At 50.7% G+C, this 27,317-nt stretch overlaps 1 protein-coding gene across 5 annotated transcripts in view; it reads right to left on the minus strand.

Moving 5' to 3' along the window:
* CCDC62 (coiled-coil domain containing 62) overlaps positions 1-27,317 on the minus strand; it is a 125,083-nt gene that overhangs the window by 87,969 nt on the left and 9,797 nt on the right. For all 5 annotated transcript variants that reach the window (XR_012725272.1, XM_075323055.1, XM_075323033.1 and 2 more), the window contains exon 4: positions 5,508-5,674. Coding sequence is in view for 4 of the 5 variants with exons in the window: in XM_075323055.1 (XP_075179170.1) it covers positions 5,508-5,674 (167 nt within the window). In the remaining variant the exon portion in view is untranslated. The remainder of the gene's footprint in view (positions 1-5,507; positions 5,675-27,317) is intronic.

The following is a 27,317-nucleotide window of genomic DNA, read 5'->3' on the forward strand; positions in this document are numbered from 1 at the left end:
GTGACTCTAATAATGGAACCAACATGTTCCGTATCCTTCACAGTTACAGTTCACAATTAACTTATGAACCTCAAGACAGGCCACTTCAGGGGTAGACATCAGACCACATGTGACGTCAGATATATGTTTCAAAGTATCATACATCCCACATAATTTCCAGTCTGCTAAGCTTGTGTTACGGCAATACGCTGGAGGCATCCTCCCTCTCAGGTCAGGGTGCCTCCTGTCTCTCCGCTGCCAGAGACCCATTCTGTGGGTGCTACTCTACATCAGCACCCTTCTCAGTGGTTGGCCCAATCCTCTGCTGTTTAACTGGTGGCTGTTCAGCTGCCAGAGTCTAAGTGTGGAAAACGGGGAAGTGTGCATGCATAGGCGGAGGCTTTTACCAAGTCTGACGTGACATTGCATCTTCAGATTGTCCGTCTCACGTCAGCTTCCCCGATGACGTGGCTTTGCGGGGTTGGCCGTCAGCTACGCTGATTGGGTGTGAGCTGAGACTAGGCGGTGCTTAGGTTATATAGGGACGCCGCAAGGCGCTCAGTTTTTACTTGCCTTGCGGTGAGAGAGTCTATTAGGCAGGTCTCTCACTAATTTCTACCTAGTAGTATTAGTCTGTGTCTGTGCAGTCTAGTGTACTGATACCTGCAATCCTAGTGGCGGTGACAGTGCTGGTGAAGCCACTGTCGTACCGGAGCCTGCTTCACCTATTCCAGTATAGCAGTATACCTTTACTTTATTAGGCGATAGCGCTAGTTAAGCAAGCCGTTGATCTGAACCATATGATTTGTAGCAGGTGCTATTGCATAAGTGTGCAGAGAGTGCCACTGCTACATTTGCGTTTCTGTTCGTTAATTGGTACTAGGTTTTCTACCATGCTTTAGTCGTCTTGACCTCACAGTCGTTATTGTAGCGTTATTGTTCAAATAACACTGACAGTTTCCGTTTTGTGTCCTGTTAATTTGAATCTAATTATACTGAAGTCCGTAGTTGTCTGTCCAGCTCTCTGGGCTCTTAGCAGCTATATTCCATCCATAGCACAGTGTACCTCGGGTTGCGCTTAGGATTGTATGTACCATCCTTCTAAGCCACCAACCCCATAACAGCTTGATTAAATCTAATCTATATTACAATGCATTGTCCCTCTAGATCCTATAACAGGAGACAGTGAGGGCCATTGGTCAAGCATCTATCATCAATCCAGTCAAAACCCTTGAAACAGCCCCTTGACCATGTTAATGTCATGGGGGCCAGATTAGGAGTATCCAGCCATGGCACCCATATATCTTCTCATTTTTTTAAATACACCTTTTTTGATATACATATTTTTCCATACTAATATTATCGTTTACAGAGGTTATGACCTCTATAATTAAAGGACTTTTGGCATTTCTTCGAAGGAAATTTGATCTGATGGGCAATCTGATCTGCGTGGTCTGCGAGCTTGGACAATGGAGACTCGGATATGATATCTTGACATGTGTTTTGCCCAGGCAGTAACTGTCTTTGCAAATACGGACACAAAGCCAACCCACACTTTCTTTTCAGGTTGAGATCACTCCTAGTCTAATAAGTCATTGAATTCGAAGTGGCTAGCAAAATATTTTGAGGTATAATTTGACCCTCCTAAAGAACACAGATTCTACAGAAAGTGATGCATCTGATAACTCCACATTGAGAGATTGATTCACAGCACAGACAAGACTGTAAACCCTGTCTCTCAGCTTTACAGCCTAATCATATCTAGATCGGAGTCTGAATCAGAGTCGTGATCTAATTCCTGAGGTGACCAAACCTCCCGGGAGGAAGAGGATGATGGTGAGGAGGATCTCTGAGTCTTGAAGCAAGATGGAACAGGGGTAAATGACCGCTGCCGTGCTCTGCCGTTCTGGTGCAGAGTGGCTGGCAAGTCTTAAATCACATAAGGGCAGTTGTTGTTGTACCTGTTGTGGTAGTAGACATTGATAGCGGCTTCAAAATAGTGACCAGGGTCTGGAATACCTTGGTAAAATCTGCAACAGATAGAGGTTTATGGCTAAAGCTGGGATGTGTGCAGTTTTGCAGGCCATGGAGGGCCCCAGGACCAGGGAGGGAGCGATATGGTGATAGCAGCGCAAGTCGCAATAGGATGGCCTGCTGTGAGCTTGGATTACGCGCAGGCAAATGTACAACCAGGGGGGCTGGATAAACTGGTGAGCCTGTAGAAGGAATCAAGGCAAAAAGGATAAAAGAGAAGAAATGGAATGACAGGGAAAGAAGGTATTGATAGATACCAGGATCAGGAGAGCCTTGCTGGGGGCCGAAGTGTCAGTTCACAGGGGCAGGCAGCCTACCAGTCCCGGTCCGAGGAGTGCAGAGAGCACGTGCTGGAAGGATGGTCCTGAAGGCAGGAAAACGTGAAGTCCGTATGGGATCACGCACAAGACGGCTGGTATAGCTAAGAAAAGCCTCATAGTCATTCAATGCTAGCGCCCAGAAAGGAGGAGGGTGGGGGGGGGAATGTTGCAGATCAAGAAGGGAGCTCGGGCAAAAGCCTGTTTGGCAAACATAAAGGGGGTGCAGCTCACCGGGCCAGCTAGGCCACAACAGAAGTCAAGGACTAAATTTGAGCCCTGACCCAAGCAGAAGCACCAGGAGGCCACAGGAAGGACCAGAAAGGTGGCAGAGCCAAGGATACCCTTAAAGAAGGATAAAGGAAGACAAAAACTCATAAAAAAGACATGGTAGATATTACGAACAGCCGGGTGGGGGTCTCGCAGGATTCACCCACTGTTCACCAATTTGTCACGATCAGACTGTGCTCTAGCGCCTCCTTGTCGGCAGGTCAAGGCTCTTTGGGTTCAAATTTGTTATATAGAGCAGGAGGAACAAAGCAATTAAATTCTATATATTTAATCTGAAAATAGGCAGTGTTTATAAAAATATACAGGCTGTTATAAAAGGGAACAATACAAATAAAGTGTAGACAATTACATAAAAATAAAAGGGATAAACATGAAACTTACTAAACTTGTGCCATAGATGTGACATCCGAATTTATGGAGGGAGGGGCTCCAGCAGAAGATGGTAGACAAACGGGCAGCACCATAGCTTAACTGTGCCCTCCTGAACTGACAAAGGCCAAAAATGGGTTTCTTACTTTTATGACCTAAGTTCGCCCTCCCATCTGTGATCTAATTTTACGATACCTTGTGGGCTGTGCCGAGGGGGTTCAGAAAAGTTGATAATTCTAGTTTTTCGCATATCTTTGCCCCTTGGCCACACAAGTGAGAGATATTACATTCATATTTTATATCTCGATTTTTCATTCGCATAGATAACAAACACAACACAGCTAGCATGATTTAATGGGCCCATACCCATTTGTCAGGATACCAGCGATTGCCTAGCAAAGTCAAATGGTTCACTGCGTTCAGCGCTTCGCTGGGATTCTAACAATATGTTATCATTTTTCTAGCATTAACGTGGCACCTGAGTTAATAACTTTTCTACTTAAAAGAACAAAGGAACGTTTTTGTGTGCACAGATATGGTCCCAGCTGCTCCCTCCCCGCTGGTCGTAAATCCCAAAACTCTCAGGCCAAATCAGATAGGGTCGAATTGGCGATCAGTGCTAATGCTGGGGTGAAGGGTGGTATAAGGGACCTTAAGAGTTTTAACATGACACTAGATCTTTAAGAAAGAAGAAGGTTGGGTTGACAGGGAGCAGATGCTGCAGGGGATGTGAGCCGGAAGCTTAGGAAATGCAGCAGGATACAAGGAGATTACTTATGATCCATTTCAGAGCCTTCAGCTCAGTCTGAGCACCATGTAATATGCCATTCTCTGGGGGGAGGGTGAACAGAAGACTTAGGGTAACATCACACTTTAGCGACGCTCCAGCGATCCCACCAGCGATCTGACCTGGTCAGGATCGCTGGTGCGTCGCTACATGGTTGCTGGTGAGCTGTCAATCAGGCAGATCTCACCAGCGACCAGTGACCAGCACCCAGCGACGCGTGGAAGCGACGCTGCGCTTGGTAACTAAGGTAAATATCGGGTAACCAAGCAAAGCACTTCGCTTGGTTACCCGATATTTACCTTGGTTACCAGCGCACACCGCTTAGCGCTGGCTCCCTGCACTCTTAGCCAGAGTACACATCGGGTTAATAAGCAAACTGCTTTGCTTATTTACCCGATGTGTACTCCGGCTACGTGTGCAGGGAGCAGGGAGCCAGCACTGGCAGCCTGAGAGGGGCGGACGCTAGTAACCAAGGTAAATATCAGGTAACCAAGCAAAGCCCTTCGCTTGGTTAGCAGATATTTACCTTGGTTACAGCGTACCGCAGGCTGTCAGAAGCCGGCTCCCAGCTTCCTGCACATTCAGGTTGTTGCTCTCTCGCTGTCAAACACAGCGATGTGTGCTTCACAGCGGGAGAGCAACGTCCAAAAAATGAACCAGAGCAGTGTGTAACGAGCAGTGATTTCACAGCAGGGGCCAGATCGCTGCTCAGTGTCACACACAGCGAGATCGCTAATGAGGTCACTGGTGCGTCAAAAAAAACATGACTCAGCAGCGATCTCGCTAGCGAACTCACTATGTGAGAAGTACCCCTAAAAGCAAGGGCCGTTCACACCAGTACCTAAACACTAAATGAGTTAAGAGATTAAAAAGTCCTGCCACCCAAATGAGAGAGGATACAGACTGCCCCCTGGCTGACTGTGTTCTCGGTCATATGGGTCAGGACTTCAGAGGACTCCCATTACCCTCTATTACCTTGTCGGAAGTGTCAAGAGAAGGTGATTAGAGGGGGAAAAAAACCACTATTGGCAGACACCGGTCTGGAGCTCCAACCATTGTCTGCCTCCTATGTGATGCTCAGTTAAACTGAATAGCTTAACAAGCAAGGCATGTGTAGCCTGCTGAGGCCAACTTTTTTTTCAGTCGGTATGAGCCTCCTCGTCACAGCAGTGTACACCCATGGTTTTTGGTGATCCCCAATGAAGCACCCGAGAAATACCATTATAACCATCTAACATAAAATCACAACTCTCGAAAACTACTTTACTGTAAAATCCTTTGATCTCACTACTGTGCAGTTACCTCTCAGATTCCCCTTTCTACAATAACAAGATTGCTTCTAACCATGAATAGCTTGTGTACATCTACTACAGATATATAGTAAGGCAGCTGTTGTCAACAATTGCCCCGTTCTGTATATTTTTTAATGTTATACATGGGTGGTTCCACTGCTCTCTGCACTATTAGGTATTCTCACAGCTACGCTATACAGTATTTCTCCAAGTAATGAACCCAAAAAGTCTCCATTTACAGCATTACAGTTGCCATGTATATGGCTTTGCTGTTTATATGAGCCTCTAGTGTTGTAATTTTCTCCCTTATGAGTAACTTTAAGACTATGTAACTGTTCCTCCTTGGTACTTGTATTGCATATAAAAATAAGAAAAAAAAACCAAAAACCTGAGAAAGGTAGCAAAATCCAAAGTTCATTACTGATGTTTTAACCCTACCTCCAAGTCTTGACACTGGTTGTTAGTTTCTGAAGCTTTAAGACACACTTCCTGAAGTTGTTGTTGGGTATTCTCAAGTTTTGTCCTTCGATCCTGCTGATGAGCTTCCAATAATTTGATCCTTTTGGTTATTGATCTGATGATTTCATTCCGTCTTTGAAGTTCATCTAAAGTAAAAACCCAACACATGCATAAGAGGTTTTTTTCTTATCAAGTTGACCCGAATGTTCCTGGTAACAAAGAAGGGAATTTTGTTTACTTACCATAAATTCCTTTTCTTCTAGCTCCAATTGGGAGACCCAGACAATTGGGTGTATAGCTTATGCCTCCGGAGGCCACACAAAGTATTACACTAAAAGTGTAAAGCCCCTCCCCTTCAGCCTATACACCCCCCGTACTGCTACGGGCTCATCAGTTTTGGTGCAAAAGCCCGAAGGAGGAAAAAATTATAAACTGGTTTAAAGTAAATTCAATCCGAAGGAATATCGGAGAACTGAAACCATTTAACATGAACAACATGTGTTATACAAAAACAGGGGCGGGTGCTGGGTCTCCCAATTGGAGCTAGAAGAAAAGGAATTTATGGTAAGTAAACAAAATTCCCTTCTTTGTCGCTCCTTATTGGGAGACCCAGACAATTGGGACGTCCAAAAGCAGTCCCTGGGTGGGTAAATAATACCTCATAATAGAGCCGTAACGGCTCCGTCCTACAGGTGGGCAACTGCCGCCTGAAGGACTCGCCTACCTAGGCTGGCATCTGCCGAAGCATAGGTATGCACCTGATAGTGCTTCGTGAAAGTGTGCAGGCTCGACCAGGTAGCTGCCTGACACACCTGCTGAGCCGTAGCCTGGTGTCGCAAGGCCCAGGACGCTCCCACGGCCCTGGTAGAATGGGCCTTCAGTCCTGAGGGAACCGGAAGCCCCGAGGAACGGTAAGCTTCGAGAATTGGTTCCTTGATCCACCGAGCCAGGGTTGACTTGGAAGCTTGTGTCCCTTTACGCTGGCCAGCGACAAGGACAAAGAGTGCATCCGAGCGGCGCAGGGGCGCCGTTCGAGAAATGTAGATCTTGGCGGACGTAGGTTTCCTAGCCTGTCTCATAGTGGCAATGACCTCTTGAGATAATCCTGAAGACGCTAGGATCCAGGACTCAATGGCCACACAGTCAGGTTGAGTGCCGCAGAATTCAGATGGAAAAACGGCCCTTGAGACAGCAAATCTGGTCGGTCTGGCAGTGCCCACGGTTGGCCGACCGTGAGATGCCACAGATCCGGGTACCACGACCTCCTCGGGCAGTCTGGAGCGACGAGGATGACGCGGCGGCAGTCGGCCCTGATCTTGCGTAACACTCTGGGCAACAGTGCCAGAGGAGGAAACACATAAGGAAGCCGAAACTGCGACCAATCCTGAACTAAGGCGTCTGCCGCCAGAGCTCTGTGATCTTGAGATCGAGCCATGAATGTTGGGACCTTGTTGTTGTGCCGTGACGCCATTAGGTCGACGTCCGGCATCCCCCAGCGGCAACAGATCTCCTGAAACATGTCCGGGAGAAGGGACCATTCCCCTGCGTCCATGCCCTGGCGACTGAGAAAGTCTGCTTCCCAGTTTTCTACGCCCGGGATGTGAACTGCGGATATGGTGGATGCTGTGGCTTCCACCCACAGCAGAATCCGCCGGACTTCCTGGAAGGCTTGCCGACTGCGTGTCCCACCTTGGTGGTTGATGTAAGCCACCGCTGTGGAGTTGTCCGACTGAATTCGGATCTGCTTGCCTTCCAGCCACTGCTGGAACGCTTTTAGGGCAAGATACACTGCCCTGATCTCCAGAACATTGATCTGAAGTGAGGACTCTTGCTGAGTCCACGTACCCTGAGCCCTGTGGTGGAGAAAAACTGCTCCCCACCCTGACAGACTCGCGTCCGTCGTGACCACCGCCCAGGATGGGGGTAGGAAGGATTTCCCCTTCGATAATGAAGTGGGAAGAAGCCACCACCGAAGGGAAGCTTTGGTTGCCTGAGAGAGGGAAACGTTCCTGTCTAGGGACGTCGGCATCCTGTCCCACTTGCGTAGGATGTCCCATTGAAGTGGACGCAGGTGAAACTGCGCGAAAGGGACTGCTTCCATTGCTGTCACCATCTTCCCCAGGAAGTGCATGAGGCGCCTCAAGGGGTGTGACCGACCTTGAAGGAGAGATTGCACCCCTGTCTGTAGTGAACGCTGTTTGTCCAGCGGAAGCTTCACTATCGCTGGAAGAGTATGAAACTCCATGCCAAGATATGTCAGCGATTGGACCGGTGTCAGATTTGACTTTGGAAAATTGATGATCCACCCGAAACTCTGGAGAATCTCCAGAGTAACGTTGAGGCTGTGTTGGCATGCCTCTTGAGAGGGTGCCTTGACCAGCAGATCGTCTAAGTAAGGTATCACTGAGTGACCCTGAGAGTGGAGGACCGCAACTACTGTAGCCATGACCTTGGTGAAAACCCTTGGGGCTGTCGCCAGGCCGAACGGCAGTGCCGCGAACTGAAGGTGTTCGTCTCCTATGGCGAAGCGCAAGAAGCGCTGATGCTCTGGAGCAATTGGTACGTGGAGATAAGCATCCTTGATATCGATCGATGCTAGGAAATCTCCTTGGGACATTGAGGCGATGACGGAGCGGAGGGATTCCATCCGGAACCGCCTGGTCCTTACGTGTTTGTTGAGCAGTTTTAGGTCCAAAACAGGACGGAAGGACCCGTCCTTCTTTGGAACCACAAACAGGTTGGAGTAGAAACCGTGGCCCTGTTGCTGAAGAGGAACCGGGACCACCACTCCTTCTGCCTTCAGAATGCCCACCGCCTGCAGAAGAGCCTCGGCTCGCTCGGGAGGCGGAGATGTTCTGAAGAATCGAGTCGGAGGACGAGAGCTGAACTCTATCCTGTAACCGTGAGACAAAATGTCTCTCACCCAACGGTCTTTTACTCGTGGCAGCCAGGTGTCGCAAAAGCAGGAGAGCCTGCCACCGACCGAGGATGCGGTGTGAGGAGGCCGTAAGTCATGAGGAAGCCGCCTTAGTAGCGGCACCTCCGGCGGTCTTTTTAGGGCGTGATTTAGACCGCCATGCGTCGGAGTTCCTCTGATCCTTCTGAGGCCTTTTGGACGAGGAGAATTGGGACCTGCCCGCACCCCGAAAGGACCGAAACCTCGACTGTCCCCTCCTCTGTTGGGGTGTTTTTGGTTTGGCCTGAGGTAAGGATGTTTCCTTTCCCTTGGATTGTTTGATGATTTCATCCAATCTCTCACCAAACAAACGGTCGCCAGAAAATGGCAATCCAGTTAAGCACTTTTTGGAAGCCGAATCTGCCTTCCATTCCCGCAGCCACAAGGCCCTGCGTATTGCCACCGAATTGTCGGCTGCAACCGCCGTACGGCTCGCAGAGTCCAGGACAGCATTAATAGCGTAGGACGCAAATGCCGACGTTTGAGAGGTTATAGACGCCACCTGCGGCGCAGACGTACGTGTGAGTGCGTCAATTTGCGCCTGACCAGCTGAGATAGCTTGGAGTGCCCATACGGCTGCGAATGCTGGAGCAAAAGACGCGCCGATAGCTTCATAGATGGATTTCAACCAGAGCTCCATCTGTCTGTCAGTGGCATCCTCGAGTGAAGCTCCATCTTCCACTGCAACTATGGATCTAGCCGCCAGTCTGGAGATTGGAGGATCCACCTTGGGACACTGAGTCCAGCCCTTGACCACGTCAGGGGGGAAAGGATAACGTGTATCCTTAAGGCGCTTGGAAAAACGCTTATCTGGACAAGCTCGGTGTTTCTGGACTGCCTCTCTGAAGTCAGAGTGGTCCAGAAACATACTCTTTGTACGCTTGGGAAACCTGAAACGGAATTTCTCCTGCTGAGAAGCTGACTCCTCCACTGGAGGAGCTGAGGGAGAAATATCCAACATTTCATTGATGGACGCAATAAGATCATTCACTATGGCGTCCCCATCAGGAGTATCAAGGTTGAGAGCGGCTTCAGGATCAGAATCCTGATCAGCTACCTCCGCTTCATCATACAGAGAGTCCTCTCGCTGAGACCCTGAACATTGTGATGATGTCGAGGGGATTTCATAGCGAGCTCGCTTAATCGGTCTGGGGCTGCGGTCCGTGTCAGAGACCTCACCCTGGGATCCATGAGACACCCCGGGAGGACATTGCTGTTCCAACTGAGGGGGACCAGGGGGCAATGATTCCACAGTGCCCCTGGCTTGAGATGCCGGCCTGGACTGCAAGGCTTCTAATATCTTAGCCATAGTCTCAGAAAGTCTTTCAGTAAAAACTGCAAACTCCGTCCCTGTCACCTGGACAGTGTTAACAGGTGGTTCTCCCTGGGCCGCCCTTAGCAGAGGCTCCGGCTGAGAAAGTGCCACAGGGGCCGAGCATTGCACACAATGAGGGTCAGTGGAACCTGCCGGCAGTATAGCCGTACATGCTGCACAGGCAGCATAGTAAGTCTGTGCTTTGGCACCCTTGCTATTTGTGGACGACATGCTGTTGTCTCCTCTGAGCAATACAGGAGGGTATATAGACAAAAATCAACAGTGCACCATACAGTGTAAAGTATAGTCTATAATCATATAATCTATAAGTACACTTCTGCACTAGTGGGGCCAGCACCACAGGTGCTGCTTACCGCCTTCGCAAAGCGGTTGTGTGGGCACCAGAAATCCTGCCTGGGTCTCCTTGAGCTTGTCTCTCCTCTCCAGCGTTAGCAGAGCTGAGAGGAATGGCTGCCGGCGTCCTGAGGAGAGGAGGGAGCCGTGGGCGTGACCCAGAAAAGTGCGGGAACTGGTGCCCCACTGTGCAGAGTGAGGGGGATGGAGTATGCAAAGAATGCTCCAGCCCTCAGTGCTGCCGTCCTGTACAGCGTCCCGCCCTTCCCCTGACTGGCAGGGCTGGGGGCGGGAAGAAAACGAGACTAGGCCGCAAAAGCCGGGGACTCGAGTTATAAGCGCGGTCGCCGTATAAGCGCGGTCGGCGCGGAAGTCCCCGGCGCACTAACAATCCCAGCCGCGCCGCAGTGATAACCATGGCAGCGGCGGTCAGCGCGGCAGTCCCCCTACACGAACACACTCAGCGACGCTGAAGTGTGTAATGGCACAAACGCAGTCAGCGCTGCTGTCCCCGGGTGCACTAGCACACCCAGCAATGCTGGAGTGTTGCTGTGCGCGGTCCCCACGGGGACACAGAGTACCTCAAAGTAGCAGGGCCATGTCCCTGAACGATACTTGGCTCCTATCCAGCATGGTCCTCAGGAGCTGTGGATGGAGCACGGTCTCCTGTGCCTGGAGACCGAAAGGATCCCACTTCACCCAGAGCCCTAATTGAGGGATGGGGAAGGAAAGCAGCATGTGGGCTCCAGCCTCCGTACCCGCAATGGATACCTCAACCTTAACAACACCGCCGACAAGAGTGGGGTGAGAAGGGAGCATGCTGGGGGCCCTGTTATGGGCCCTCTTTTCTTCCATCCGACATAGTCAGCAGCTGCTGCTGACTAAGCTGTGGAGCTATGCGTGCATGTCTGACCTCCTTCGCACAAAGCATAAAAACTGATGAGCCCGTAGCAGTACGGGGGGTGTATAGGCTGAAGGGGAGGGGCTTTACACTTTTAGTGTAATACTTTGTGTGGCCTCCGGAGGCATAAGCTATACACCCAATTGTCTGGGTCTCCCAATAAGGAGCGACAAAGAAATATGGGAGGCACAGTGATGGGGGTAGTATTTTATCCCTGATAATATAATGGTATGCATGGGGATCACTTTTAAAGAGAATCTGTCAGCAGGATTTCACCCACCAAACTATTTATATGCACATGTAGCTCTTTAAAAATCAAGTCCGGCAATAACTTTACATGACCATACTTTTGCTCCATAAGGGTATGCTCACAAGAGCGTGAAAAACGGACGAGTGCAATGCGAGAAAATCTTGCATTGCACTCTGACCAATGTTAGTCAATGAGGGAGAGCAGTTGGTCAGCTTTTCTCACGTACAGATACTGGATGAGAGAAAAGTCGCAATATGCTGCGATTTTCTGCGAGAGCCGTATCACTCGCACCCATTCAAGGGTATGGGTGCGAGAGAAACATCGGACTGCACGCTGATGTTATCCCAGTGCAGTGCGATATACGCACATGCTAACAATGGAGGAGATAAGGGGATTAACCCCTCTTTCTCCTCCGCAGCACCCGCCCTCAGCTTCATAGCTGTGACCTGATCGTAAGATCGGGTCACAGTCGCATGACACTCGGCTCACGCTCGCAGCAGAGCCTGAGCCGGGGGTCATTAGCATATCACATCCGATGCTGTCGCATCGGATGCCTATACGATTGTGTGAGTCCAGCCTAACTGAGAAATCAGCATTTGAATTTATCTGCAACTAGCTGGACTACCCGGCTTAGCCCGGGTTAATAACGGCTGTTAACAAAATAAAGAGAAATTTGTTTACTTACCGTAAATTCTTTTTCTTATAGTTCCGACATGGGAGACCCAAACCATGGGTGTATAGCTTCTGCCTCCGGAGGACACACAAAGTACTACACTCAAACATGTAGCTCCTCCCTCCGGGCTATATACACCCCCTGGATGACAATCTACCCAGTTCAGTGCAAAAGCTGAAGGAGGACATCCACCCATAAGTAGAGATAGAGTTCCGGTTATTCCGAGTTTTACTCTAACTACTAACAACAGCCGGTGAAACACACGGAACAAAAAAACTGCCAACAGGCAACAGGGAGGGTGCTGGGTCTCCCATGTCGGAACTATAAGAAAAAGAATTTACGGTAAGTAAACAAAATTCTCTTTTTCTTTATCGTTCCTTATGGGAGACCCAAACCATGGGATGTTCCAAAGCAGTCCATGGGTGGGAATAAACCAAACTGAGAAGTAGGCAAAACCTAACTTCACAAATGGGCGACAGCCGCCTGAAGAATGCGTCTGCCCAAGCTCGCATCTGCCGAAGCATGAGCATGCACTTGGTAGTGCTTCGAAAAAGTGTGCAGACTGGACCACGTGGCAGCCTGACAAACCTGCTGAGCCGTAGCCTGGTGTCTGAAAGCCCAGGAGGCACCGACAGCTCTGGTCGAGTGCGCCTTAATCCCTGGCGGGGGAGGCACCTGAGAACACTGGTAGGCATCGGTGATAGCCGACCTGATCCAACGAGCTAGGGTCGGTTTAGAAGCAGCGAGACCCTTGCGCTGACCAGTGGTTAGCACAAAAAGTGAGGTGCACTGCCTCAAAACGGCGGTGCGTGACACATAGATTCGGAGCGCCCACACCAAATCCAAGGTATGCAACGCCTTCTCAAAGCGATGCACAGGGGCCGGACAAAGGGAAGGCAATGAAATGTCCTGGTTAAGGTGGAAAGAAGACACCACCTTAGGGAGAAAGTCCGGAGACGGACGAAGAACCACCTTGTCTTGCTGAAACACCAAAAAGGGGGATTCCGAAGAGAGCGCAGCCAAATCAGAAACTCTCCTGAGAGAAGTTATGGCTACTAGAAAAACAACTTTCTGAGAAAGTCTAAACAAGGGAACCTCCCTGAGAGGCTCAAAGGGGGGTTTCTGTAAGGCCGTGAGGACCAGATTAAGGTCCCAGGGATCCAAGGGCCGCCGGTAAGGAGGAATGATGTGAGATGCGCCCTGCATGAAGGTGCGCACCTGAGCCAGTCGGGCGATACGCCGCTGGAACAATACCGACAGAGCCGACACCTGTCCCTTGAGGGAATTGAGGGACAGTCCTAGCTGTAGACCGGACTGTAGAAAAGACAGGATGGTCGGCAAGGAGAACGGCCAAGGAGCATGGTCGGAAGAGCGACACCAGGACAGGAAAATCCTCCAAGTCCTGTGGTAAATCTTGGCCGAGGAAGACTTCCGAGCCTGAGTCATGGTGGAGATGACCTCAGAGGGAATGCCTGAAGCCGTCAGGATCCAGGACTCAAGAGCCACGCCGTCAATCTGAGAGCCGCAGAATTCTGGCGGAAGAACGGACCTTGAGAGAGAAGGTCTGGGCGGTCCGGGAGATGCCACGGCACCTCTACGGACAGACGGAGCAGGTCTGGGTACCAAGCTCGCCTGGGCCAGTCCGGAGCAATGAGTATGACTCGACGGCCCTCCATTCTGATCTTGCGCAGAACCCTGGGCAAGAGCGCTAGAGGGGGAAACACATAGGCCAGACGGAACTGAGACCAATCTTGAACCAGTGCGTCTGCTGCGAAGGCTTGAGGATCGTGGGAGCGAGCCACGTAAACCGGAACCTTGTTGTTGTGCCGGGATGCCATTAGATCCACTTCCGGAGTGCCCCACTTGCGGCAGATTGATCTGAACACTGACGGATGCAGGGCCCACTCGCCGCTGTCCACGGATTGACGGATGAGGTAATCGGCCTCCCAGTTTTCTACGCCTGGGATGTGGACTGCAGATATGGTGGACTTGGAGTCCTCCGTCCACTGGAGGATTCGTTGAACCTCCAACATCGCCAGACGGCTGTGAGTCCCGCCCTGGTGATTGATGTAGGCAACCGCTGTCGCGTTGTCCAACTGAACTCGAATGTGCCTGCCCGCCAACAGGTGGTGAAAGGCTAGGAGAGCTAGAAACACCGCTCTGATCTCCAGCACATTGATCGAGAGGGCTGATTCGGACGGAGTCCAAGTGCCCTGTGCTCGGTGATGGAGAAATACTGCTCCCCAACCGGAGAGGCTGGCATCTGTGGTGAGGATCACCCAGGACGGAGTCAGGAAGGAGCGTCCCTGAGACAGAGAGAGGGGCCGAAGCCACCACTGAAGGGAGCTCCTGGTCTGTGGCGACAGAGCCACCTGCCTGTGCAAGGAAGAGATCCGCTTGTCCCAACAGCGGAGAATGTCCAGCTGCAGGGGACGCAGATGGAACTGAGCAAAGGGAACCGCTTCCATGGACGCCACCATCTGACCCAGCACCTGCATGAGGTGTCTGATGGAATGACGGCGGTGCCTCAGCAGAGAGCGCACCGCCAGACGAAGGGACTGCTGTTTGACTAAGGGCAACTTGACAAGTGCCGGCAGAGTCTCGAATTGCATCCCTAGGTACAAAAGCACCTGGGTCGGGGTCAGAGTGGACTTGGGCAGATTGACAAGCCACCCGAACTGAACTAGCGTGGCGAGAGTGAGAGAGACACTGGCAGTCTGCACTGGATGAGGCCTTGACTAGAAGGTCGTCCAGGTAAGGAATCACTGCCAACCCCTGGAGGTGCAGGACCGCAACCACTGCTGCCATGACCTTGGTGAATACTCGAGGGGCCGTGGCTAAGCCGAAGGGGAGAGCCACGAATTGGAAATGTTTCTCTCCGATCGCAAAGCGTAGCCAACGCTGGTGTGAAATCGCAATAGGCACATGCAGATAGGCATCTCTGATGTCGATGGATGCCAGAAAATCTCCTTGGGTCATTGAGGCAATGACCGATCTCAGAGATTCCATGCGAAAATACCGCACCTGAACATGCTTGTTGAGAAGCTTGAGATCCAGGATGGGTCGGAAGGAACAGTCCTCTTTGGGGACTAGAAAGAGGTTTGAGTAGAAACCGTTGAACCGTTCTCGGGCGGGAACCGGAACAATTACACCGTTGGCCTGCAGGGATGCCACGGCCTGAGAGAAGGCGGCGGCTTTGGAGCAGGGGGGGGTGGACAGAAAAAATCTGTTTGGCGGGCTGGAAGAAAATTCTATCCTGTAGCCGTGGGAGATGATATCCCGCACCCACTGATCGGAGACGTGTTGAAACCACACGTCGCCAAAGTGGGAGAGCCTGCCACCGACCAAGGACGTTGCTGGCGCGGCCAGATAGTCACGAGGAGGCTGCCTTAGTGGCAGCGGCTCCTCCGGTCTTTTGAGGACGCGGTTTTGCGCGCCAGTTGGATTTACGATCCTTGGCTGCGGTAGTGGACGAGGCCGAGGGCTTAGAGGATGACCAGTTAGAGGAACGAAAGGAACGAAACCTCGATTGGTTCCTGCCCTGGACAGGTTTCTTGGCTTTAGTTTGTGGCAAGGAAGTACTCTTCCCGCCAGTAGCTTCCTTAATTATGTCATCCAGCTGTTCCCCAAACAGCCGGGACCCAGCAAAAGGGAAACTCGCAAGGTACTTCTTAGAGGAAGCGTCTGCTTTCCACTCTCGAAGCCACAAGATCCTGCGGATCGCGAGGGAGTTAGCGGAGGCCACCGCCGTGCGGTGAGAAGCCTCCAGGATGGCAGACATGGCGTAGGATGCAAAAGCCGAAGCTTGAGAAGTTAAGGCATCCGTCTCAGGAATAGAGTCCCTGGAGAGGGAATGAATCTCCGCCAGAGAGGCAGAGACTGCCTTAAGAGCCCACACTGCCGCAAAAGACGGGGAGAACGAGGCTCCTGCCGCCTCATAAACAGACTTGGCCAGAAGGTCAACCTGGCGGTCAGTGGGATCCTTAAGAGAAGTGCCATCAGCCACAGCTACGACTGTGCGGGCTGAGATTCTGGACACCGGATGGTCTACCTTTGGGGACTGGGCCCAGTCCTTAACCACCTCTGGTGGAAAAGGAAAACGGTCATCTGAACTACGCTTCGGAAAACGTTTGTCAGGACAGGCCCTGGGCTTGTTAACAGTGGTGTGAAAGCTGGAGTGGTTAAAAAACATACTCCTAGGTTTCTTAGGAGAGGTAAACTGGTGTACCTCTACCAGAGAGGGTTGTTCCTCTGACTCTTGTGGGTTGAGGTTCAGTACGGAGTTAATGGACGCAATCAAGTCACTAACATCCGCATCACCCTCAGACAAGTCAATGGGGTACATAGAGGTAGCGTCTGAGCCCACAGTAAACGAATCCTCCTCGCCCTGCACCTCGGCTTGTGAATCAGAGCCGTGGGACGAGGAAGGAGAAGGTTCCCTGCGTCTCCGTTTAGGGGGACGGGGTCCTAGGACATGTTCTGAGGGCTCTGCAGAGCTCGGAGCAGCAGAGGCAGCAGAGGCACCCTGAGAAGGGGGCTGATGCATGGACAGCAGTGTCCGGGACAGCTGCCCCATGGAGTCGGCAAAAGACTGGGAAATAGCTTGTGAAAAGGAAGCTACCCAAGCCGGGGGTTCAGCCACCGGGGCCGGAGCGACCCCTGAGGAGGCTCCAGGCTGAGACACAACCATGTTAGCACAGGCATCACAATGTGGGTATGTGCTTGGCTCTGGCAGAATGAGCTGACATGCAGTGCATATAGCGTACATGTTTGCAGCCTTGCTTCGGGTGACAAACATGCTGCTGAGGTGGAAGCTCTGCAGCAAGAATACACTCCTGTAGAATGCCCTGAGAGTGTAATAAAAGTCCACAACCGAAGGTTGTGGCTTACCAGCCCGCTCTCTGTGTGCCCTCCGGATTCCACCGCTCAAAGACCCTGTGAAGCGTCAGCCTTCCTAACAGTTATGCAGCTGCAGCATCCAGCGCCTTCCAGTGTAAGAACGCTGAGAAAATGGCGCTGGGAGAAGGAGGGGGGGCGTGTATAAGCCCAAGAGCGGGAAAAACGGAGGGCAGAGAGATACAGGGAGAGATACAGGGGAGGGAACATCTCCCCAGAGAGGAGTGCCCTCCCCTCTGCTGGTCGGGCGGTGGGCGGCGCTGTATGCAAAACATGCAGAGAAGCCGAAACCGAAACTAGGCCCAAACTGAAACCGGGGCCTAGATTTTAAAATGCGGCCGACGAGCAGGCACCTTCGGCGCGGTTCTCAGGGGAAACCCCCAGAACCGGCCGGATTTTACAGTAACGCTAAAAGACATACTGTCCCCCCAATAAAAGTACCCGGGACCCCTGAAAAACGTCTCAATACTTAGCTTTTGAGACGCAGGGCCATGTCTCTGAGTGGGGGTAAACGCTCCTTCCAGCAGGGACCAGACAGGGCTGCGGATGGAGACCGGTCTTCTGCAAGCAGAGAGGACCGTGGAGGCTCCCACTTCAAACCAGAGCCTCGACAGAGGATGTGAAGGAGCGCGGCATGTGAAGGCTCCAGCCTTATAAAGTCAACCTTAACATCACCGCCGACAGAGTGGGGTGTGAAGGGACATGCCGGGAGTCCAGACTGGACCCGCTTTTCTTCCAAATCTTTAAAATTAAAAATGAAAAAAAAAAATAAATATCAGAGAATGCAAGTGTGTGTGACCTCCTGAAACACAAAGCATTGAACTGGGTAGATTGTCATCCAGGGGGTGTATATAGCCCGGAGGGAGGAGCTACACGTTTGAGTGTAGTACTTTGTGTGTCCTCCGGAGGCAGAAGCTATACACCCATGGTTTGGGTCTCCCATAAGGAACGATAAAGAAAGAATGCATTAACAAAAATGTATTGTGCACACAAAAACCACAAAACAAATAGATATAAATGTAATTATTAAAAGGCAAAGACTAAGCTAATAGAAGCATTTTACAACATATATTTCAACACCACAGATATTCCACATAGATTTAACTAAATTGGCCAAGTAATGTGCTCAGTCTGTCTCTTTCCAGGTCCGTCTCCCTCTTTCCAGGTTTGTCTGCCTCTTTCCAGGTCCGTCTGCCTCTTTCCAGGTCCGTCTGCCTCTTTCCAGGTCCGTCTGCCTCTTTCCAGGTCCGTCTGCCTCTTTCCAGGTCCGTCTGCCTCTTTCCAGGTCCGTCTGCCTCTTTCCAGGTCCGTCTGCCTCTTTCCAGGTCCGTCTGCCTCTTTCCAGGTCCGTCTGCCTCTTTCCAGGTCCGTCTGCCTCTTTCCAGGTCCGTCTGCCTCTTTCCAGGTCCGTCTGCCTCTTTCCAGGTCCGCCTGCCTCTTTCCAGGTCCGCCTGCCTCTTTCCAGGTCCGCCTGCCTCTTTCCAGGTCCGCCTGCCTCTTTCCAGGTCCGTCTGCCTCTTTCCAGGTCCGTCTGCCTCTTTCCAGGTCCGTCTGCCTCTTTCCAGGTCCGTCTGTCTCTTTCCAGGTCTGTCTCTTTCCAGGTCTGTCTCTCTCTATCCGTCTCCCCACCGACATCTTATTACCTCACATATAAGCTTCTTGAATGTCTTTTGTTCCTATAGCAAGCAATCACAGGTCCTACTCATAACCTGTAGTTCCAGGCTCCATTTACTTTAATGGAGCCATGTTATTTGGAGAGTAACTAAAGCGCGGGGTTAAATTTTCCTGTCAAAACATAGTCTAGTCTATGACGTTCCCTGGGTCACATGAGGTGTCTGTGCAAAATTTCGTGATTGTAAATGCGACGGTGCGGATACACTTTTCGTTTCACTTTTTCCCATTATGTAGATAGGGGCAAAATTGATTGGTAAATTGGAACGCGCAGGGTTAAAATTTCGCCTCACAACATAGGCTATGACGCTCTCGGGGTCCAGACGTGTGAGTGTGCAAAATTTTGCGGCTGTAGCTGCAACGGTGCAGATGCCAATGCCGGACATACACACATACATACACATTCAGATTTATATATTGGATTTTGCATGGTGTGACTATCTGCATTAAAGTGATAACCAAAGGTTGAAAATGTCAAATTTTAAAAAATATATTTTTAGAATTTCTGATATTTTTATAAGTAAATACAAAACATATCTACTTAAATTTACCATTAACATCAAGTACAATGTATCACGAAAAAAACTGTCTCAAAATCACTGGGATGTGATGAAGCATTCCAGAGTTATAACATCATAAAGTGCCATATGTCTGACTTTAAAAATGTTCATCATCACTAAGGGGTTAAGATGGATAAATGCAAATGTGTTAATGATCCGAAAAATTTCTGCTACATATGAGGCATATACACTACTCATGATTAGTGCAAGAATCTCACAATGCATCTTGCTTACAAGGATTACTTTGACTGTCAAACTGGAGATCAAGATAACAGCGGGCACCTCCTATTTGTTGCACTGTATGTTACACTGGGCTAACGGGGGCCTACTGCTGTTTTTTTGCAACGGAATAATATGACCGCTCACAAAATACAAAAGCAGATGCCTGAAGCACTTAGTAAGATTTTAAGACAGGATTATGGAACTTTTTGCAATTTTGTTATTCCATGACATTTTCAAAAACTATTACTACGAAAACTTTGATGTTGATCAGGTTATTGTAACTAGTTATGTACAAATTTATTCAATGCTTTCAAATTACTTCATACATTTGTGCAAACTTAACCTCTTACCGACATTGGACGTACTGGGTATGTACTGCCTTAGGTCGGTACGCAGGCGGCAGTGAGTCACGCACATGCCAGCTGATTTGAACAGCTGACGTGTGGCTATCCGGCATGAGTGGATCCGCGTTTCACTCGTGCCAGTTAATCCCTTGCACCGCGCTGTTAAAATCTTACAGCGCAGCGTACATCCCAGCCGCGGTAAGCATACACTTACCCGACTCCATCGGAAGTCAAGTGACGTGATCACGTGGAGTCGATGGTTGCCATGGTAGCACAGGGTCATGTGATGACTCCTGTAGCTATCATGAGTCACTTCCTCTTACACCTGGCAGAACTCCATGAATGAGAGGAGAGCAGCTTTTCTGCAGATCTGAGCTGTGCAGCTGTGATCTCCAGAAAGGAACAAGCGATCAGACTGCTGATCCTTATAGTCCCCTAGGTGGACTAGTAAAATAAAATAAAAAAAAAAAAAAAAAATCCCCCAAAAACTAAAAGTTCAAATCATCCCCCTTTCGCCCCATTGAAAAAATATACACACATTTGGTATTGCCGCATTCAGAAATGCCCGATCTATGAAAGAAGGGAATTTTGTTTACTTACCGTAAATTCCTTTTCTTCTAGCTCCAATTGGGAGACCCAGACCATTGGGTGTATAGCTTATGCCTCCGGAGGCCACACAAAGTATTACGCTAAAAGTGTAAAGCCCCTCCCCTTCAGCCTATACACCCCCCGTACTGCTACGGGCTCATCAGTTTTGGTGCAAAAGCCCGAAGGAGGAAAAAATTATAAACTGGTTTAAAGTAAATTCAATCCGAAGGAATATCGGAGAACTGAAACCATTTAACATGAACAACATGTGTTATACAAAAACAGGGGCGGGTGCTGGGTCTCCCAATTGGAGCTAGAAGAAAAGGAATTTACGGTAAGTAAACAAAATTCCCTTCTTTGTCGCTCCTTATTGGGAGACCCAGACAATTGGGACGTCCAAAAGCAGTCCCTGGGTGGGTAAATAATACCTCATAATAGAGCCGTAACGGCTCCGTCCTACAGGTGGGCAACTGCCGCCTGAAGGACTCGCCTACCTAGGCTGGCATCTGCCGAAGCATAGGTATGCACCTGATAGTGCTTCGTGAAAGTGTGCAGGCTCGACCAGGTAGCTGCCTGACACACCTGCTGAGCCGTAGCCTGGTGTCGCAAGGCCCAGGACGCTCCCACGGCCCTGGTAGAATGGGCCTTCAGTCCTGAGGGAACCGGAAGCCCCGAGGAACGGTAAGCTTCGAGAATTGGTTCCTTGATCCACCGAGCCAGGGTTGACTTGGAAGCTTGTGTCCCTTTACGCTGGCCAGCGACAAGGACAAAGAGTGCATCCGAGCGGCGCAGGGGCGCCGTACGAGAAATGTAGATCTTGGCGGACGTTGGTTTCCTAGCCTGTCTCATAGTGGCAATGACCTCTTGAGATAATCCTGAAGACGCTAGGATCCAGGACTCAATGGCCACACAGTCAGGTTGAGGGCCGCAGAATTCAGATGGAAAAACGGCCCTTGAGACAGCAAATCTGGTCGGTCTGGCAGTGCCCACGGTTGGCCGACCGTGAGATGCCACAGATCCGGGTACCACGACCTCCTCGGCCAGTCTGGAGCGACGAGGATGACGCGGCGGCAGTCGGCCCTGATCTTGCGTAACACTCTGGGCAACAGTGCCAGAGGAGGAAACACATAAGGAAGCCGAAACTGCGACCAATCCTGAACTAAGGCGTCTGCCGCCAGAGCTCTGTGATCTTGAGATCGAGCCATGAATGCTGGGACCTTGTTGTTGTGCCGTGACGCCATTAGGTCGACGTCCGGCATCCCCCAGCGGCAACAGATCTCCTGAAACACGTCCGGGTGAAGGGACCATTCCCCTGCGTCCATGCCCTGGCGACTGAGAAAATCTGCTTCCCAGTTTTCTACGCCCGGGATGTGAACTGCGGATATGGTGGATGCTGTGGCTTCCACCCACAGCAGAATCCGCCGGACTTCCTGGAAGGCTTGCCGACTGCGTGTCCCACCTTGGTGGTTGATGTAAGCCACCGCTGTGGAGTTGTCCGACTGAATTCGGATCTGCTTGCCTTCCAGCCACTGCTGGAACGCTTTTAGGGCAAGATACACTGCCCTGATCTCCAGAACATTGATCTGAAGTGAGGACTCTTGCTGAGTCCACGTACCCTGAGCCCTGTGGTGGAGAAAAACTGCTCCCCACCCTGACAGACTCGCGTCCGTCGTGACCACCGCCCAGGATGGGGGTAGGAAGGATTTCCCCTTCGATAATGAAGTGGGAAGAAGCCACCACCGAAGGGAAGCTTTGGTTGCCTGAGAGAGGGAAACGTTCCTGTCTAGGGACGTCGGCATCCTGTCCCACTTGCGTAGGATGTCCCATTGAAGTGGACGCAGGTGAAACTGCGCGAAAAGGACTGCTTCCATTGCTGCCACCATCTTCCCCAGGAAGTGCATGAGGCGCCTCAAGGGGTGTGACCGACCTTGAAGGATAGATTGCACCCCTGTCTGTAGTGAACGCTGTTTGTCCAGCGGAAGCTTCACTATCGCTGGAAGAGTATGAAACTCCATGCCAAGATATGTCAGTGATTGGACCGGTGTCAGATTTGACTTTGGAAAATTGATGATCCACCCGAAACTCTGGAGAATCTCCAGAGTAACGTTGAGGCTGTGTTGGCATGCCTCTTGAGAGGGTGCCTTGACCAGCAGATCGTCTAAGTAAGGTATCACTGAGTGACCCTGAGAGTGGAGGACCGCAACTACTGTAGCCATGACCTTGGTGAAAACCCTTGGGGCTGTCGCCAGGCCGAACGGCAGTGCCGCGAACTGAAGGTGTTCGTCTCCTATGGCGAAGCGCAAGAAGCGCTGATGCTCTGGAGCAATTGGTACGTGGAGATAAGCATCCTTGATATCGATCGATGCTAGGAAATCTCCTTGGGACATTGAGGCGATGACGGAGCGGAGGGATTCCATCCGGAACCGCCTGGTCCTTACGTGTTTGTTGAGCAGTTTTAGGTCCAAAACAGGACGGAAGGACCCGTCCTTCTTTGGAACCACAAACAGGTTGGAGTAGAAACCGTGGCCCTGTTGCTGAAGAGGAACCGGGACCACAACTCCTTCTGCCTTCAGAATGCCCACCGCCTGCAGAAGAGCCTCGGCTCGCTCGGGAGGCGGAGATGTTCTGAAGAATCGAGTCGGAGGACGAGAGCTGAACTCTATCCTGTAACCGTGAGACAAAATGTCTCTCACCCAACGGTCTTTTACTCGTGGCAGCCAGGTGTCGCAAAAGCGGGAGAGCCTGCCACCGACCGAGGATGCGGTGTGAGGAGGCCGTAAGTCATGAGGAAGCCGCCTTAGTAGCGGCACCTCCGGCGGTCTTTTTAGGGCGTGATTTAGACCGCCATGCGTCGGAGTTCCTCTGATCCTTCTGAGGCCTTTTGGACGAGGAGAATTGGGACCTGCCCGCACCCCGAAAGGACCGAAACCTCGACTGTCCCCTCCTCTGTTGGGGTGTTTTTGGTTTGGCCTGGGGTAAGGATGTTTCCTTTCCCTTGGATTGTTTGATGATTTCATCCAATCTCTCACCAAACAAACGGTCGCCAGAAAATGGCAATCCAGTTAAGCACTTTTTGGAAGCCGAATCTGCCTTCCATTCCCGCAGCCACAAGGCCCTGCGTATTGCCACCGAATTGTCGGCTGCAACCGCTGTACGGCTCGCAGAGTCCAGGACAGCATTAATAGCGTAGGACGCAAATGCCGACGTTTGAGAGGTTATAGACGCCACCTGCGGCGCAGACGTACGTGTGAGTGCGTCAATTTGCGCCTGACCAGCTGAGATAGCTTGGAGTGCCCATACGGCTGCGAATGCTGGAGCAAAAGACGCGCCGATAGCTTCATAGATGGATTTCAACCAGAGCTCCATCTGTCTGTCAGTGGCATCCTTGAGTGAAGCTCCATCTTCCACTGCAACTATGGATCTAGCCGCAAGTCTGGAGATTGGAGGATCCACCTTGGGACACTGAGTCCAGCCCTTGACCACGTCAGGGGGGAAAGGGTAACAGGTATCCTTAAGGCGCTTGGAAAAACGCTTATCTGGACAAGCTCGGTGTTTCTGGACTGCCTCTCTGAAGTCAGAGTGGTCCAGAAACATACTCTTTGTACGCTTGGGAAACCTGAAACGGAATTTCTCCTGCTGAGAAGCTGACTCCTCCACTGGAGGAGCTGAGGGAGAAATATCCAACATTTCATTGATGGACGCAATAAGATCATTCACTATGGCGTCCCCATCAGGAGTATCAAGGTTGAGAGCGGCTTCAGGATCAGAATCCTGATCAGCTACCTCCGCTTCATCATACAGAGAGTCCTCTCGCTGAGACCCTGAACATTGTGATGATGTCGAGGGGATATCATAGCGAGCTCGCTTAATCGGTCTGGGGCTGCGGTCCGTGTCAGAGACCTCACCCTGGGATCCATGAGACACCCCGGGAGGACATTGCTGTTCCAACTGAGGGGGACCAGGGGGCAATGATTCCACAGTGCCCCTGGCTTGAGATGCCGGCCTGGACTGCAAGGCTTCTAATATCTTAGCCATAGTCTCAGAAAGTCTTTCAGTAAAAACTGCAAACTCCGTCCCTGTCACCTGGACAGTGTTAACAGGTGGTTCTCCCTGGGCCGCCCTTAGCAGAGGCTCCGGCTGAGAAAGTGCCACAGGGGCCGAGCATTGCACACAATGAGGGTCAGTGGAACCTGCCGGCAGTATAGCCGTACATGCTACACAGGCAGCATAGTAAGTCTGTGCTTTGGCACCCTTGCTATTTGTGGACGACATGCTGTTGTCTCCTCTGAGCAATACAGGAGGGTATATAGACAAAAATCAACAGTGCACCATACAGTGTAAAGTATAGTCTATAATCATATAATCTATAAGTACACTTCTGCACTAGTGGGGCCAGCACCACAGGTGCTGCTTACCGCCTTCGCAAAGCGGTTGTGTGGGCACCAGAAATCCTGCCTGGGTCTCCCTGAGCTTGCCTCTCCTCTCCAGCGTTAGCAGAGCTGAGAGGAATGGCTGCCGGCGTCCTGAGGAGAGGAGGGAGCCGTGGGCGTGACCCAGAAAAGTGCGGGAACTGGTGCCCCACTGTGCAGAGTGAGGGGGGTGGAGTATGCAAAGCATGCTCCAGCCCTCAGTGCTGCCGTCCTGTACAGCGTCCCGCCCTTCCCCTGACTGGCAGGGCTGGGGGCGGGAAGAAAACGAGACTAGGCCGCAAAAGCCGGGGACTCGAGTTATAAGCGCGGCCGCCGTATAAGCGCGGTCGGCGCGGAAGTCCCCGGCGCACTAACAGTCCCAGCCGCGCCGCAGTGATAACCATGGCAGCGGCGGTCAGCGCGGCAGTCCCCCTACACGAACACACTCAGCGACGCTGAAGTGTGTAATGGCACAAACGCAGTCAGCGCTGCTGTCCCCGGTGCACTAGCACACCCAGCAATGCTGGAGTGTTGCTGTGCGCGGTCCCCACGGGGACACAGAGTACCTCAAAGTAGCAGGGCCATGTCCCTGAACGATACTCGGCTCCTATCCAGCATGGTCCTCAGGAGCTGTGGATGGAGCACGGTCTCCTGTGCCTGGAGACCGAAAAGATCCCACTTCACCCAGAGCCCTAATTGAGGGATGGGGAAGGAAAGCAGCATGTGGGCTCCAGCCTCCGTACCCGCAATGGATACCTCAACCTTAACAACACCGCCGACAAGAGTGGGGTGAGAAGGGAGCATGCTGGGGGCCCTGTTATGGGCCCTCTTTTCTTCCATCCGACATAGTCAGCAGCTGCTGCTGACTAAGCTGTGGAGCTATGCTTGCATGTCTGACCTCCTTCGCACAAAGCATAAAAACTGATGAGCCCGTAGCAGTACGGGGGGTGTATAGGCTGAAGGGGAGGGGCTTTACACTTTTAGTGTAATACTTTGTGTGGCCTCCGGAGGCATAAGCTATACACCCAATGGTCTGGGTCTCCCAATAAGGAGCGACAAAGAAATATAAAATCAATTGATCTGATCGGTAAACGGTGTAGTGGCAAAAAAATTCCAAACACCAAAATTATGTTTTTTAGTCGAAACAAATGTTGCGCAAAATGCAATAACAGGCGATCAAAACGTATCATTTGCGCAAAAAATGGAATCATTAAAAATGTCAGGTCGAGAAGCAAAAAATAAGCCATCACTGAGCTATAGGTCCCGAAAAATGAGAACGCTATGGTTTTCGGAAAATTGCGCAAAAAGAGCTCCACTTGTTTTGGACAAACATCTGAATTTTTTTTAACCCCTCAGATAACATTAAACCTATAAATGTTTGGTGTCTAACAACTAGTACTAACCTGAGGCATCACACAAACACATCAGTTTTACCATATAGTGAACGCGGTGAATAAAATACCCCAAAAACAATCATGCAATTGCACTTTTTGCAATTTTTCCGCATTTGGAATTGGTTTTGCAATTTTCCAGTACACTACATGGTAAAACTTATGGTTTCATTTAAAAGTACAGCTCATTTCACAAAAAATAAGTCCTTATGTGGCAAGATTGACGGAATAAATAAAAGTTACGGCTCTTGGAAGAAGGAAAGCAAAAAACAAAAAACGGAAAATCGCTCGGGGGTGAAGGGGTTAAACAAAATATCCTGACATGTTACAACAATTCTGACTTCAGACTTGGAATATGCAGACTCGATTTAATATAGGACAAAAGGTTTTTCTGCAGTAGCAGACAAAAAGTTATTTTTTGTTGCGCAGTGTTATAATTAGGGGGGGGGGGGGACACATTTCATATTGGCGAAAAGTGAATTGCAGCTTTACATTTGTTTGATTTTGGTGCAGATTTTGAGTCTAATGCCATAGCACACATCAAACCCTATGTGTGATCTAAATGGGGTGTTACACGCAGTGATATTGCTAGCAATATCGCTGGTGAAAGCACCCGCCCCCGTTGCTTGTGTGTCACGGGCAAATGGCTGCCCGTGGCGCACAAAATCGTTAGGAGCTGTTACACGGGACTTACCTGCCTAGCGATGTCGCTGTGTCCGGCAAACCGCCTCCTTTCTAAGGGGGCGGTTCGTTTGGTGTCACAGCGGCGTCACTAACGTACCATCCCGCCCACCTCCTTCCTTCCTCATTGCCGGCGGACTAAAATAAGCTGTACTTCGTCGCTCCCGAGGTGTCACACAGAGCGATGTGTGCTGCCTCGGGAACGACGAACAACCTGCGTCATCAACGATTTTTTGAAAAGGAACGACGTGTCAACGATGGACGATAATACTTCCATCGTTAACGCTCGTTCCTTGCTGTGACACGCAACGACGTCGCTAACGATGCCGGATGTGCATCACGGAATCAGTGACCCCGGCGATATATCGTTAGATACGTCGTTGCGTGTAACGGGGCCTTTAGCCTAAGAAATTGTTATAAGACAACGTGCTAGCAGACAAATAAATCACCTTTTCTATATGGATTTCCAGTTGAATAAACTCAAATGAGTCCAGCTTCCTTCATAAGCATAATACACATAAATTATACTTTGCTTAATTTCTATTAACAAGAATTATTTTATTTTTTTTGCATTTAAC

This window comes from Anomaloglossus baeobatrachus, chromosome 1 (genome assembly GCF_048569485.1).
Source record: "Anomaloglossus baeobatrachus isolate aAnoBae1 chromosome 1, aAnoBae1.hap1, whole genome shotgun sequence".
NCBI classification, from domain to species: Eukaryota; Metazoa; Chordata; class Amphibia; order Anura; family Aromobatidae; genus Anomaloglossus; species Anomaloglossus baeobatrachus.